Genomic DNA, 17,849 nt, shown 5'->3' on the forward strand with positions numbered 1-17,849 from the left:
CTATACCCGGACTTAACATGCATAGAATTATTATTTGTTTGAATTGTGTAAACGTGTAATGCATTATTATTGCGTATAAAGTAAACGAAGGTGGAAAATCTATTTATATTGATTAAAAATTTTTCTAGAATTATATCATTCGACATTCATTATAAATAGTATTATATCAGTATTTTAATCACATAATATCATATTTAAAAAAAAAAAAAAAAATTAACTGAAATGATCGAATTTCAGTACTCCAATTTCGAATCCAATTTGTTGAGGTCCATGCCAATGAAAATGACATAAAACTTTCTTAGAAACAAAAATAAAACGATATTGAATGACACAGACACAAATACATAATACCTATGTATATTTTTAAATTCTAATGAAAAAAAAATTAAATCTATATAAAATAATTTTAAGAAATCAAAATAATGATTATGAATTTGATTATAAAAATAATAACCAGAAATCGACGTTTACTTAGACGGTATCGTGATATATTTTAAATCGTGAACCAATAAAATATGTACGTACTGTTATTATAATATAATAATTATTAATTATTACACAATTTCAAATTGGATTTCACACGGGAGATATATATACAAATTTAATGACAACAACCGAAGAAGGTGTATTTACAATTCCAATGGCATATTATGTCACAATAATTGTTTCACAATACATACGAGATATAGTATACAAGACACAAGTATCACATTACAAGTGTACAGTACAGTACTCTATATTTCTATAATGTACACAAATTTTAAACGTTTATTGGAAAATATAGTAATTAGTTTTAAACTTTGAACACTAAACAAATATACACCTTGCGACCTAATTATAAATGTGCCAAGAGAGTAAAAACGAAATTTGTTAAAAAAAATTATCAATATACCTCTATACACTAATATTTTTTTTCCTTTTATCGTTGCATAACGATTTTATCTTATTTCTATAGGTGTTAAATTTTTTTGAACTTCGGTCGTTATTAAAATGTATATAATAATATAATATTACTCGTTAATATACTTTTGTACTACGTTATAATATGAGTACTTACTTTATTATGTTTAGCAGTATAATAGACTACTATTTACATAGTATGATTACTATAGTATTAAATAATACGTTATGTCTTTTGGGGTATTACGATGTGAAATAAAAACCACCAAAATTATCTTTATTATTTATACCCGGTTTCGTAAATCATAAATCACAATTATGTAACGACATTGTGGCCAATTCAATGGTATATTTTGTGATGAGATTTCATAGTAATACAATTTGTATCATTATACACAGAAATAATCTTAATAACTTTTTCCACATATATATCAACGATATACGTGGATTACCAGTCCACGTAACCAATGGACAATCAAATAATTTTACTTTCATCAAAATGTACATTAATATATATATATGATTCAATAGGCAATAAGGCAATAACGATAAAAAAAATACAAGTTCAATGCTCAAACTATTCTGTATACTCCGACTCATCCGCGAAACAATCAAAAACCAAGTCCTCGATATACCAAATTTAATTATATCAAAAAATAGTTTAACACAGTCACTTTCTCGAAATCGTGTGTTGGCGGAGTGGGGACGGTATACTTGTATATTTATTTATTTTTTAAAATAATGTAGGTAGAAAATGACACGAAACTTCCTACATCCATAAATCTTTATTTTTATTTTCTTCGGCCTACCCACCACATCAAAATGAACGCGAACTACATAATATTATTATAACGTTGAATGCACATAATAAATTACGTATTATGTTGCTTATGTCGCATTATATTATTTTGTCATACAGGTATAGTTACGCGATTTTTAAGCCAATCATTTACGAATAATAACATTAGATATATTATTGCCCTATACATTATAATATATACCTACAACGTTGAGTTTGAATATTGTAAGAAGATCGGACACTGTCCCTCCGTCGGCAGAAATTATCAAAACGGGGTGCGCCTGCGCCTATAAGTGAAAGTATCATTACAATAATGCATTTTTTCTAATTTAATATTTAATTTATCATCGTTGTTCGATCAACTTTTTTTTTATTTTGTTAAATTCTGAATAACGAAAAAAACGCAGTCACGGGGCGTCGATTAAAATACAATTGAGTTTAAATCGAATAACAGCGTGAACACCGATGGATTCGTCGCAATACAAAATGCATTCGGGTGTATTAAAATTAAAGCTCAAAACCGGATATGTTATGCACGATTCGCATGTACAGCGTATTATACCTAGGTCGTCGCCGGAGCGGAAGTTTTATCATGGAGGCGTGTCGGTGTGTTAAAACCGAAAGTGATTCCCATGGCCATAACAAATTTCAACCACGACCGACTTTTGTAGTAAGTTTTACACTTTTATACGATAAAACAAATTTCAATATTTCAAAAAGTAATTATTCCTTAACGTTAACACCCCAGCAAGTTATTGCGAATAGGTAATATAAATTGATATACATAAAATATTAAATACATATTACATACAATACATACTATTCAGAGAACCACTAGCTAGAATTGGTAAAATTTTGCTAATTGGATAATTATCCAGATAATTTTAAAATAATAATTCGAATACAAATTTTTAAATATTATTATTATAATAAAATTGTCTTAAGATTATATTTAAATAACATTTTATTCGAAAAATGCTATATTCTGTCACCGTTCACACTTAATAAATCTTAAATCTGAATCTGACAAACATCTATGCTGACAATCCATATTGATACTACACACAGGATTTTAATGAAATTTAATTCACATATACCCCGATTGTTTTTGTTTGTTTATCGTTATTCAGTACACAAATATCTTGGATTAAAATGGAAATAATATTTATGTTATTTTGGTCACGTAAAAATGTTTATTTTTTAAAAAAAAATTATACGAAATGGGCACCTAACCTATGTAAAATAATTTATAATGTATATTTAAACAATACGATTGTCTGTCTTGGTCAGTGCAGACGCGTGGTTTTATAATAATAGCATTTACGTTGAAATTAAAGGTGCAAGTATTATAAATGTATAAATTAAAATAATATTATTTTCCAATTAGAAACATTGAAAAATAGAGAATAATCAGAATTGACCACAATAGAACTCTGTTCATGCTGCATATTTGTTGTTTTCCAAATAACGTCAATCGATTTTTATCAAATCGGAAATAATATAAGGTAAAATAGGACAGGTAGTAACAGTAATAACAATAGACCAATAATATTCATACGTATTTTTCAGAACAGAACAATTATTGAGTACTAAATTATAAATAATTTAATATTTATACTAAATAAATATTACTTTAATAATTATAATAATACAATTTATTTTGCTATTACATAATGGTAACATACTAACATAATATGGTCGGAATCCGGAGACACGAGTCAAACACTCGATTGTCAAGATTAATAGATACTCGAGTGCGGTTGCTCCTAAAGTCACTCCACGCGACAATTAACGAATATTATGTTGACATACCGATGGAGTAGTGTAATTTTTTAGGCCGCCTGTGCTATTCGTCGCTGTCAACGTAAGTGTGTCGATAAAACAATATATTGAAAAAAATGTATAACACGGAGTCAAGTATGTCTACTTAAAACTCCAATTGAGACTATTAATAATATTGTGTTCATATCGAACGCGAATGACAAGACAAGACACGAAATCTTTTTCTCCTGCCCTAAATGACAATAATTGCCAGTAATAAATCTATAGGCTATAGCAATCGCGAATTGTATCAATACAACAAAAATTCCAATATTCTAAATACTATATAATACTGACTTACGTTGAGTAGTGAATTGAGTCCTTCCCAAGCACTGTCCAGCGCACTGACAACATGTATCTGGTCGAATCGGCTCATTTCACGATACCTAATCCTGCGACAGTAGCTCATTAAATTCGTTTCGGTTTCACCGGTCTGCAGTTGTTATACCTTTTGGTTTTGCCGAGAAAAATTACGATGTCGACAACGGATCACAAACGAAGACTATAGATAGTAAACGCGGAGACAGTAGAATGAAAATGCAAAAACAGCGGAGTAGCGGACTACAAACGCGAAGACGACAGACGACAAAACAGGACGTGCAACTGTACAAAGTGGTGTAGGTTGTAGGTACCTATTTCAAATGAATTGGTTTTTACTTTTTTCCTGTGTTATCTCATGACAAAAAAAAAAACAACAACAAATAACTAGTCCCTACGAATATAAATAATTTTGGAAGGCATCTAATAATAGACATCCACTCAAAATGAAAATACTAGACTATGGTCGGGGCGTCGAGCAGAGGACGCATATTATACAAAAATAATATTAATGTATACATTACTATACAATGTGTGCACGTCCGACTTGTAAATAATTGTAAACTGTACACTGTACATAATTGTTTGATCGTCCGTTCATATTAGATAACCATTATTAGTTTAACACTTAGCAAACAAAACTACAGCTTACAAGACTATAATAATATATTCTTAATTAATAATTATTATACGCGGGATATTATACCTGTAAAGCAAATTTTTAATTTATTAGATTTTTTTCAATTGATTACTTTAAAAATGTAGATCGACGGCGATTATACCATAATAATTAGAGTTGATGATGGATATGACTATATCAGATTGAAGCAATTAGCAAATCATAATATAAAAATCTTGTTAGTTGTTACTATTATTATATTATATAAATTCGATAAAAGTATAAGTATAGCAATCGTGAAATATAATTTAATGGTAATAATCGCGTTTTTCGTTTGGTAAAATTTTACTATTAAAGAAATGAAATGTTAAAAAGCTATGTCATGATTTAACAATATTGTATTATAATATAATATATAATATATTCCTATGTATTGATAATTGATGTGCTGTGTTTATGTAGCCATGTAGGTATACAAGTACAAGATAGGTAGGTACACGATAATAAATTAACATAAACATTTTCAGATTCAGTATAGTTATTATATTTGACTTACTTACTTACGTATAACTAGTCCTTCATGATGCAAAATTAATGATAGAATTTCATTTATTACTTTATTAGTTTCCCATTAGGTCGCGAGAAAACTTGGCAGTAACTACTAACTAACTACCATCACTGCTTATTCGTATAGCATAAAAATTCAACCATGTTTAGTCAAATATAAGATATATTCATGTAATCAGTATAATCACTAATCGAATATTCGATCATACTGCTATTGGTTATCCTTGACATCTGTTTATAACACGTAACTATCCAGTGTATTAATGTTTTATAATTTTATGTAACAGATTATATTATTATATGATTTACAAAAAATAATGACGATTCGTATTCGATAGTGTCTATGAAAGTTATATAGGTACATGAATTTAAATTCGATTAAAATTAGTTTAGTATTTGAATATTATTTTACTTGCAGTCCCTTTTCAGTTTTTAATAATTTTCTGTTTTTGATAAACATCGAAAAATATTATGAAACGATATTCTTACAAAACTAAGTGGGCTGGATGGGTTCCAATGATTTATTTAGGTTAGTGGCAAGGATTGTCTTAGATTAGAGTGCAATATCTTTGAAATTGTCTCAACTTAAAAACTCAAAAATCAAAATTGCATCTATATGACATGATTTTATGTATAATTTTTGTAAGGATAAATAATGTTATTATACAGGAAAAGTCATTTAATATAAATCTCCTCATTATTAATTTCAATTATCTACCTACTCTTATTTATTGATAATGAATCGTTAATATTTATAAGTATGTGAATGGAAGGACTGAGGAGGGGCAATAAAATAAAATCATGCAGAAAATGAAAATTATGAATACTTCTCTAAAATTGTATTAAAGTTGAATAAATAAATTTAAGTTTATATTTTTTGAGTCAGTCAATATTCAAAATTATTATACACCTTCAATTATTTTATTACCTATTTATTGCAACATATCGCAACGATTACCTATTACAACTTACAAGTTAAGATATGCATTATAATACACACGGAAAAAACTGTACAAATAAATCAAAACAAAACGAAGTTATTATTGAGTAAAATTTTACCGTTCACTATGCAGTCTTATTACAACATCGAAATAACTAAAATTATACACTGGGACTGGATAATTTTATACGAAAAACGAAAATGGTATTACCTGCTCGGGCGAATATTATGTAAAGAAACACAAACGTCTCAAACTATCGTGGCTGCAAATAGTACGAACGTTTAGGCGGCCTACAGTAAGCAATCCATTAACACTTAACTCTGACGTCCGCATCGTTTGAAACGGACTTTAAACATTTTGTATACAGAACAATAGAACCACAGAATCAGGATTCAGGGGCGCATTGTGTACCATCCAACATTTACATTATATGTCGAGACAAATTTCCGTGCAAACAAACGAGTTGAGCCATTTCCAGATCAATCACGTTCGCGTTCACCGAGATCATCAAGACGAGTCGTTTTCACCTAATCAAAATGTTGAACATGTTTAATTAAGTCGAGGTGAAAAAAAATTGTTTCACGACAACTTCTGTATGTAACTGTTCCAGCGATAACATTGGTTGTTCAAACCGTGTTCAGAAATCGGAGCCTTATTTAATATACGGACCTCTTGTTATACCTATATACATACAGCAAAATTACAGACTGGCCGACGGAATGTAGTTAAAACCTGAAAAACGTCATGTTCTCGTGGGTCACCATCATATAATGGCCGCTCTCGGCACTTTTAACGCATCTTTGAAAATTAATAAGTATTATTAATATTTTTTTTTTTTTTTAGAAATCTGTAGGCCACATCATTATCTTTAACATATCGATGGACTGCATCATAATGAGCGAACAAAAATACATTGAATATTCGTGTCAACGCGTCTTATATAATTTTGTCTTAACTATATTATGAATATGTATATATTTGTAATAATTAAATATTTAATAATGTTACAAAAATATTGTTAAATTCTTAAATAATTACACAATTTTTATTTAACGTCTGTATAAAATATTCTTATTGCTTATAATATCCATATATTTGTTTTAATATGTGAGATAACATTTGTAATCTCAGTGTATCATATAGGCGCAATATTTTAATATTTTACCTGGGGAAGGGCAAAAAATTTATGCCAAACTGATTAGAGAGGAATTTTGCCCCAACATCCCTTCAGATTACCTTTTAAAACCTTGTTTATATCATAGGTAATATTTTGATACATTATGAATTTATGATTATTACTTAAACTTCTTCAGATAAAAAGTATAGTGGTTGTAACCACATTTATTAACTTTAAAATAAATAGCACTATTATATTTTTTAAACAATTAAAACAACCAAATACAATCTAATTGTATATTTATATTGTATTTATAAAAAAAAGAACCAATAGGTTTCTGCCTGAAGGGCAGTAGCCCTTCTTTGAAAATTCATTATTAATAAATATAAGAAATATTATTGAAAATATCCTTTTCTATTATTTATAATCTATCTTTAAGAAAAGATTTGAAAATCTGTCTTTTGATACATTGAACTATTGAAGTTCTGAGCCATATGTTTTAATTCTCCGCATTTAGGAACATGATCATGTAATTTAATTTTTGGGAACGACTAATGCCACTTATACATTTAAATTTTAAATTATTCAATAATAATCACAAATATAAATATAGTAACAGCTGATAACCACAGACACAAAATTATAACATTTGGCTTATAGAAGCAGCCCTGCTGTAGAGTGAAATTAAATTAGGCCTTTGTGATAAGTTAACAAAAACTCTTATCTATTAAAAAAAAATGTTTTACTATTATTTGTTATAAAATAAAAAATTACTTTATTTATTACAAATATCGTGCCATCATGTTAAGGGGGATGGTTAAGTTCTTGATAACTGTCCAAATTATATTTATGTAGCATATATATTTGAAAGAGACTCATCAGGCGGTCTTTACTCTATCATATAGGAGCAGCGCTGGAGCAGTGGAGTATAACTATATATATTTAAATTTATTAAATATTTTATGCACATAATAATATAATACATTTGCTTATTATCGGACGTAACAATTCATATTTTATATTATGCACTATGTAAAACAACACATGGTATAATATGGAATACGAAAATACAAGTGATGAGTATATTACTGGAAAAAGCATATCCCCCTTCCAAAATAAAGTATCTAAATACGCCACTGTACCTACCTATAATTGTCCTACGCATAAATTATCTCGCGACTGGCGCGCGCGTAGGTTTGTGTTATGATTATTATCGTTAAGGTCATTCGCGGGTATATTATGTTCCGTTTCTTTTCATTTTTTATTTTTACGTCACAATTTGTAATGACGACATGACGTAACTGCTGCTATAAAACGTAAAATAATTAACTAGTCTTGCACGCGTGTATTATTAATTATTCCACCATATTTGGACATCATTTAATACATTGAACGTTTTATGTCATATTTAACACCATCGTGGCTAAATGTGCGAAATTGTTGGGGCATAATGATATTTCATATGGAAACGGCTATATAGGAGAGGTATGCGCGTGAAACTAGATAATGTCGACATCAATAAACGGTGTACCTATACGGCTATACTCGTTTTCAACGCGTGGTAAACAATTTTTTAAACAAACAATAATATATAAATATTACACATATGTATTAAATATTATTATAATATAGGTATGTGTTATATAGCATGTTATATGTGCTTATATATACGCGGCGGGTATATGGACAGGGGCATGTACTTGCAAGTTATGGTTTTATGAACGACAAAAATGACGCACGCAGACGGGACCGACACCTAAAATCCGCTGCGGTAATCGAATTATACATTCATACCGTCAACTCTTCTTTCGAATCGAATCATTTTTTCCTCTCGCGTTGCACGTCATCCTTTGGCCCGCGCGTGTACGCGTCGTACATTGAATAGGGAATATCCTGTGAATTCATTAGTGGGATATATTATATCATTCGTCTGCACGCTGAATATAAATCAATAGAGAAGAACGTAATATTATGTGCCCATATACATAATATACATATAATACTCGTATATATTATATACTTGTTGCAAACACATCCACAATATATTATCCTTAACGTTGTGTCAATCATCTAATAGGATATCATATTATTAAAATGTAGGTATAGTAATCGAAAAGGGTTCTGTTTACACGATCGCGACGTAAAATAATACAGGTAACACAGGTTTGTACGGTGTCGCACGCAATACGCTTATTTTACAACATAAGTCCTAAACTCCTAACCCTGTGTCGATACTATACAACTGTTGCGCATGCCAGATCATCTCTATACATATATTTCATCTCTATACATATATTTCATCTCTTTGGAACAACAATCAGCTATACATTACCGACTACCAATATATTCCTCCGAGCAGCTCTAAATTATGAATAAACCGTCAAGACATCTTATACATTCAAATTCAAGTATAGATATAGTATATGTATATAATTAATATTGAATTGGTATCTCGTCATCTGTACAGTCGTCCGTAATACATTCAACAAGCTTAACAATAGGACGCATAAGAACAAAAATAACACAATATTGTGTATTTCGTACGCAAATGTAAATCGACCATTAAAACACATATACAACTAAATCTAGAAAGTTTGGAAACCGTAATTTGCAGCAGCGATCATGCACAGATGATAACAACTAACAAGCAGCAAATAACGCTATATATTAAAATATAATATAGTTGAATACAGTATATACTAAATGTCTGTATACCATGACGATTAGAGTATAGTTCTAATTCTAACCTTCATGCTATATGCATGCATACATCATACGTAGGTGCATTATATATAATTATTATTATATATAGGGAGTCTTGATACAATATTATTAATCGTGGCTCTGTACGCCTTATCTCTGTTAATCGTAATAAATGATCACAATTCTATATACAATTAATAATCTCGACCGTTATACAAAAACATTATATACACAGTTAATGTAAATATGATATATGGTCTTCAATTTCCCGTTACACGGATTTAGGATTTCTACGTTTTCTAGGCATATTATATTATTAAACATCAAAGAAATTAACTATATTCAAATAAGGAATCATCGCCAAAATTAAAACAAATAAAGTATAATGTGATGTAATGATTACTGATAATTTATAAGTACTCAACATTTATTATTTATATTTTTTGTACAAACTAATGATATAATACTATATAATGATAACATTGCGTGACCTTAGGCTTTCAATTATTTGTTAACCGATAAGGTATAACGGAATTTAAGATCATGTTTCACTAAGAAAACACAATACTTATAATGTTATTAATTAAAAGTTTCTTCTATTACTAATTTTCCACTAAGAATATTCGTAAGTATGCAACTAATAACTAAACTTTTTGGTTAAAATTTAATTTTCGATTTAAAATGTTATACCTATTAATATTATACAATTATTAATTAGTAATTTATTTAAAATTTAAATTTGTAAAGGATTACTTTTAGGCGTAAATACATGAATTATATAATATTTACTAATAAGTAATATTAGTTTTCTAGCACAAATATATTTGTTTGTAAAATTTAAGGACCATGTTTTTTTTCTATTATAATAATTGCACGTTTCCACAATAGTACAACGATTTACAACAATAAATTAAAAACCATATATTCTGCAAAAACAAAAATTCAAAGAATGAGATTATGAGACACAGACATTTAACAGTCCGCTTATTTTACACGAAATCGGAAATATATAATATGTAATAAATATTTTTAAGATTCTGAGCGAAATAATATGTTTGGTTTTACAATGTGTTTTTTTTTTTTTTGTTATTTATTTATTTATTTTTTTGCATATTACCTTATTTTAGAACAGTAAAAGTACTTCAATCAGTTCAATCTTCAATTTCAATTTTTTGGTAGGAAACGGAATATAGTTAGTAATTTGGAGAGAGGAGAGGTCAAAATCAAAAAATCCTTAGTATTGTTTATACTTACCTTTATAATAATTAGGAAAAATAAATTGTAGTTCTTGAGCATAACCAATTTTTGACAAAATAAATGTTATTATTTTAATGAAATCTAATAACAGTAATAGCGAATTACAGTATATATATTTAACATTAACTGTGTATAGAGTTTAAATATATAAATAATTTTATTCTTTTTGGGCTATTTATAGCTATTTGAAATTTTTTGTAGTGGTTGCCTACAAATCAAATCGAATGATTCCATTACAGAAATACAATGCAGGACTAGCTAATTTTTGTAAGCTTTATATATACCTAATGATTATTACCGACAATATAATTTTAAATATTTGAGCTTAATTATAAAGTTTTACATATCTAATATTTTTAATTTTATTTACATATTTTCTAATTTTAAATAAGTATAAATCAGTATTTTATTGATATAATTTTTAATATTCATATCTTTAAAGTTTAAAAATATAATAGATCCATGTAAGTTTTGCTTATAATAATAAAATTATAAAAAAAAATTATGTGTAATTGTAATTTTACTGATACTTTAATGAGTGTCTAAAGTCTAAATTTGATACTTACGCATAAAATAATATTATAAGGAGCTCTTATTAAACAATTTTTATTTTTTCAATACAATTTAAAGATTATTATTCGATTTATTTGTAGAATATATATAAACTAATTTTTATTTATAGGCATTTGTCATTTTTTATTTTTTTATTGTCTTTTTTTTTAATGTAGTTTAAGTTTAAGTATAATCGGACAATGTTTTAAATTTAATAAAATACCCAACATATTAAGTTGTTCTTATTGTAAGTTAAAAATTTTAAAAACATGTGTGAGCACGATTATTATTTATTTTATGAGTGATTTGAAGTTCAGATTCTGTTGATTACAATTTTTTTTTGTAGTTCAAATGTTAACAAAATTGGATTAAATATCAAAGAATAACGATTTTAGTTATTTATTTGTTTGATTTACTATACGTAAAATTTTTTTAAATGCTTTAATTTTATACTAATTGTAAAATAAATTACTGTAATTACGATATAAAATATATAATAAAATATTCTTACTATTATATAGGCTGGCAAGTGACAGACCGCTTCCACTCATAGAATCGTTTTTAGTTAGTTAAAAATTTATAATTATTAAAATATATTATTTTCATTGAATTTAAATTTAGCATATTCGTTACGCTATATAATCCAGTAGCCTATTCAATGATGAGGTTTACTCAACACCTACTTACTGCATAGTAGAGTGGTTACTGATTACCTATATATTTGCCCGTTTGGTTTTTTTATAATAATATAAAGATGACACTCATCTGCCCACTGTCAGTTTTAATATGAAGCCCTTAAAAACACTTTCCATTGCGTTATATTATCTTATCAATTATATATGCGAGGATCATCTCCGTAGTGTGCAAGTGAAACTCGTTCACGTAGGTGCATCGAGCGCAATACATAATATTATGATATGCATTATTAGGTTATTAGACCTCTGTGGAAGTGCGTACACATAGATCTGACTCGTTTTAAGCGCTCCCCGCACACGTGGGATGCTTTGATGTAGTTTTGGTGCCAGTGTTACTTTCCGCTTATGGTAGCTTGCCGACCTTGTGGTATAGACCACGACAGCGATTTTCAGACGCCAAACCTCAACACTTCGATCACAAAAAATAATATCTACATAATAATATAAGCGTGTGCGTGTGTGTGATAACGCGTTTACCGCCGTTACGAGATTCTTGCCGTATATATTTATACTACGACGCATTCTTTGCGATTCCCAAACATAATGCTACTTATGTATATAGTAACACGAACAGATGAACCGTTACTTTTCCTCAATTCTCAGCTGGATGATAATTTTAAATATTTTCTCCATCTAACTCGCCACATCCGTATAATATAATAATTATTATATACGCATTGTATTTGAGTAATAATTTGCTTACTATGTATATACCATAATATATAATAAGTACATGTACGAACAGTTTGAATGTTTCTTACTTAAAAAAGACATATTATACTTAAAAAAATTATAGTACGTTGTATGAATTATATTTATACGATTTAATACCGTATACCATTATTACACTATAAAATTGATAGCTTTACCATGTTGATAATTTATCCAATGCATAGGATCATTAAATTTCTGAAACTCCAAATCTAATCTATATCATATTTATTTATTATAAAATAAAAATTTAGAAATTAAAGTTATAGGTAATACTACATATAACACGTTGAAGAAATTAAGATATAAAAATACCGTAAAATTCGCTTCGTTGTATACTTTTGTAGGTGTCAAGTGTATAATGGATGTTCTAAATTTGAAATCAATAATAAATCACTGTAAACGATAAAGGATTTTGAGTGGAGAACTGGAGACAGCCGTCTCCGCGGTTCATCTAATGAACATTTTATGATATATTATAATTAAATTATTATATATTTATTATAAGTAATTTATTTGTCTATTATAGAAATAGGTATAAGTCGAGCTTATTTTTTCCAAAAAAAAATCTATGAAATTAGAATAATATAGGTACTTAAATTAAGTATAAATGTATAATCTTATAATGACAAGAAATAATAGAAAATAGATTGAATATAAAAATATATATAAATAATATTAAACATATTAAACATATTAAACATATTAAACATAAGCAATTACGAATAATAATTTTAAATGTTTAAAAATCTGAGAAAATTATTTGTTATTTAATATAATTTTTATTCTTATATTTATATCCAGATATAGGCGGCACTCAGTTGTATTGTATTATACATAAAGCAAATAAACATAATTTATAAATTATGACATTTTGTATATAATAAATTATAACTAAACATATTTTAATATTTTAACGACACATTTAACTATACAAGTATATGTGTACAAAAGAAATAAAATATTAAAATATGTACTGTAAAATATAGATTAACTAAATACTTGTATTATTATAAATAACATATAAATAAATATTTAAAAATTATTAATACACAGTCAATTAAAATAGTTACTTGTTGCCAATTGGTTATAAGTAATTACTAATTGTAATTCAGAAGAGCATTTCTTACAAAACGTGCATAAAAGAAAATTCTATAAGTTTAATAATATAGATACACGAAAAAAAATATTAATGAACTCTTATGAGTTTTAAATATAGTTTCAAAAAATTAATATCTAAAATGATTGTAGTCATCGATTAATTTTAATTTAAAAATACGTTCATTTTACCCTCTAGTTCATTAGGTAATGAGAATTTGTTTTCCAATATCTGTAACTCACAAAAAAATAAGAGCTGATAAATGACACAACATATTATGAGATACGTGTTTATGATATATATATTATGAATACTAACCAATTGTATAATAAATTTAGCTTTTGATATCAATTCACTTCTTTCATAAACTTGGTTGACTAATGTTACTGAAATATGAACTATAGTACTATCAAAGAGACTTGGGCATAAGACTTTTGATCCACGTATTGTGAAATTATTTTCATCATCTACACATATATAGTACTATAATTTTATACAATACTATTACTAGAAAGGACACGTTAAAAAAAAAAAAACTAGAAAAGTCCTTCTACTGTATATTAGGTATTTCAAGTAAACTTCGTCATTGTAGTGGAAATGAAAGTAATAAATTTGGATTTAATTGAATTAATGATAATTAATTTACTTATTATTATTATTTAATTATCATAATATCAAGAATGATATATCATTGCATAAGGAAAACAATCTGAGCGAAAATAGTGTATACATTTGTAAATTTGACAGTGTGTGACTATTTTATAATTAATTTATATTCAGTGAATATTATAATTAGTAGCACGGTTAATGGTGAATTAAATAATTTTAAAAAAGGCGCTATGCATTTTAAATATTTTCAAATTTATGTAAGTACAACTTGTGAGGAATTTTTTATTATATATTCAAGTTTTTTGCTTGACCATAAAAATATTCATCAACATTTGTAACAAAGAACAAACGGAATATTTCAGTTGGCTGTAAATAACTTAAAATTAATATTATTTGAATATATAATGTCATTAAACTTCAAACTCATAAAAAAATGTATGTAGCTTTAAAATTTAGGTTAAATATTTATTTTAAAATTTCAGTTTAAAAAAGGAATGAAGAAATGAAGAAATGTATATACCATTTACATGCTTAAGTGTTAAAATTGAAAATTGTATAAATTTGAACTACAAAATAATTTATACATTTTCACAATTTTCATGACCCTGAAAATATTTGTACTTAAGTTTAAACATTTTAAATTACGAAAAAAACTAAATAAAATAGCTATTAACAATAGTCTTAAACAAATTAAAGTTATAAAACATAGAAAATATAATACTTTTTTTCCACATATCCACAAATTAAAATATAGTACCCGTAATTCATATTCTGCTTTAATTAATACCTCTCTTTAAATTTTATTTAATTTATTTTTAAAATATTTATTTTGTACTTACTTGTTACAAAATGTTTTAACCAAATATATAAAAATTCTAAACATTTTTCACTAAAGGATTTCGAATTTACAAGTATAAAATTAAGCCAAGGATCGGTGGCGAACTCAATTTTAAGATATGTTAATTCCTGTAAATGTTTTAAAAGTTTTGTTGACAGTATTATAGTTATGCACTCCCAAGCCTGGTCAGACACCCAATCCAATTCCTATAAATATTTTTTAATATTGGTATCTAAATATTAAAACAATCTTAAAAATAGTTTTTTTTTAAATTCTTACTTGAGATATAATGGTTTTTAATTGCATAAAAATGGTTTTTAAAAAATCAACACTTGGTGCTTCAGTAAATTCAACCGATTTACAGATACCTTCTTCGTAATATTTTAAAATAATTTTAAATAATGTAATAGATGATATTTTGCAATTTTGACACAGTCTAGTCATGGCGTTTAAAATATATTCACATTTTAATGTTATTGAATACTAGAGCAAATATAAATTCATTATTATGAAGTGTATGTTTTATCATTTTAGTGTAGCATAGGTGTATAAAACAAATTTAATAAATCATACTAGAAGTTTGTGCTCCATATTAGTTTCTTCTTGTTCAAGCTGACATAATTGTATTACAGTATTGATTGCAAGAAAACAAATATTATTATTTTTTGAGAGGCATAAGTTTTCAAGAGCATATAGAAAGTTCTTATTTTTCTTTATTGTATTTAAAACTAAAATAAAGTTATGGCAGAAATTATTCAATTAGACATATAAAGCCATATAATATGTTCTATTATCACCTATGTTTTAATTACATACCATCACTGTTAGAAAATTGAATCAGAGTTATAAGATGCTGAAGAAGAGATGATAATAGTGAATACTGTTCATTGAAAGTAGATTGATGGATTTTTATGATTGAAGACATTGTATAAACTATACTACGATGTTCGTTAATGGAAATATTTGTCCCACGGAGAGAACACGGTTCAGTTAAATTCAATAAAAACGTTAAATTTGTTGCTGAAGTATTAATAATAATTTAATTTTAATTAATTAAATTAATTAATAACAATTGTACAATATCATACAGAACTATTTTTTTATTACCTCCTATTCCTTTTGAATTATTAGTACAACAGAATGAACCTAAATATATGGGTAACATATCCCAAATAATTAATAATGTTTTGTGTTCATTACATTCGTTTTCTGTGGTTATTATTTTCTTAACAATATTGAATCCTGAATGTAGTTTATTATTGTCGATGTTCGTATCGTTAATAAGCACATCCTATAATGATAGTTAGAATTATCAATAATTTTTATAATTTGCAATTATTGATAGTGGATATTTTCAATATTGTAATTAAATTTACCATCAAACATAACTTTGCTTTGTGATTATTTAAGCAAAATTTCTCCAACTCAACCAAACTAATTTCATCTGAATTCTGGACCCATTGTTTAATCTAACAGTAGTGGCATAAATTAAACTAAGAAAACTTCGAAAACATTAAAATATATATTATACTCACTAATTGTAATTGTATTTTTTCTGGTATTATACTTGAAGCGAACAAAAAATATAACAATGCAGGGTGATGGGTAAAAATCGAATCAATAATTTTTGAATTTATAAGTTCAACTAATTTTTTTGTAGCAAATTCTAAACCAGATATTGAATTTACAGCATGGTGGGACACAAAACAAATCTGAAATAAATACATATTTTTAATAACGCGTAGAATGAAAAATTACCAATTTAATATTTACAGAAATATTAAAAAGAATTGCTTTAATAACAGGAATAGGAATATCATTCTGTATTGAACATAAGTAATCACACATTGGTTCTAAGTATATTGACTCCTTTTCATCACTAAAAAAATATATACACAGATACATTGACAGTTGGATTATATATAAATATATAAATTCAAATAAATACTTTGCTATCTTAAAAATTGTAAATCTACAACTTATAAATTGCTGCTTTCTTAATTAATTTCTCTAATATATTCACAGTTCAGTAAATAACATAGAATGAATAGTTAATGCAAAAAAAATAATCCACTGATAAAACCCTTAAAGATTAATTAATTTTGCAGGCCACGGCACCGCGGTTAGAATTGTGGTGTAAATTATTTTCAGCAAAAAAATGCATTCTCGGGAATAGCTTGATTATACAAAAACCACATGTTATTATATGAATCAATAAAAATAATACATTTATATTAACTAAATAATGACAAATATAAAATATTATTAACTATTAAAAAGGCTACAATTATTTATAGATAGTT

General features: G+C 26.7%; 1 protein-coding gene across 1 annotated transcript; it reads right to left on the bottom strand.

The window, feature by feature from the left end:
- Positions 1 to 14,264: 14,264 nt before the first annotated feature.
- LOC113554813 lies at positions 14,265 to 16,471 on the bottom strand. The gene is made up of 6 exons (XM_026958861.1): positions 16,363 to 16,471; positions 16,120 to 16,274; positions 15,826 to 16,029; positions 15,548 to 15,752; positions 14,418 to 14,566; positions 14,265 to 14,330 (listed from the first exon to the last, which is right to left on the bottom strand). The coding sequence occupies exons 1-6, from the start codon at positions 16,469 to 16,471 to the stop codon at positions 14,265 to 14,267; spliced, it is 888 nt and encodes a 295-aa protein (XP_026814662.1).
- Positions 16,472 to 17,849: the final 1,378 nt, after the last annotated feature.

The sequence above is a fragment of the Rhopalosiphum maidis genome, chromosome 2 (genome assembly GCF_003676215.2).
Source record: "Rhopalosiphum maidis isolate BTI-1 chromosome 2, ASM367621v3, whole genome shotgun sequence".
NCBI lineage: Eukaryota > Metazoa > Arthropoda > Insecta > Hemiptera > Aphididae > Rhopalosiphum > Rhopalosiphum maidis.

Excerpts from the sequence above, each read along its gene's own strand:
- LOC113554813 (XM_026958861.1), bottom strand. The coding sequence starts at position 16,471 with ATGTCTTCAATCATAAAAATCCATCAATCTACTTTCAATGAACAGTAT. Across the intron at positions 16,275-16,362 it reads TCAATTTTCTAACAGTGATG|TTTTAAATACAATAAAGAAA; the intron begins GTATGTAATTAA and ends ACTTTATTTTAG. Across the intron at positions 14,331-14,417 it reads CTAAATTTATTATACAATTG|ATATTGGAAAACAAATTCTC; the intron begins GTTAGTATTCAT and ends TGTGAGTTACAG.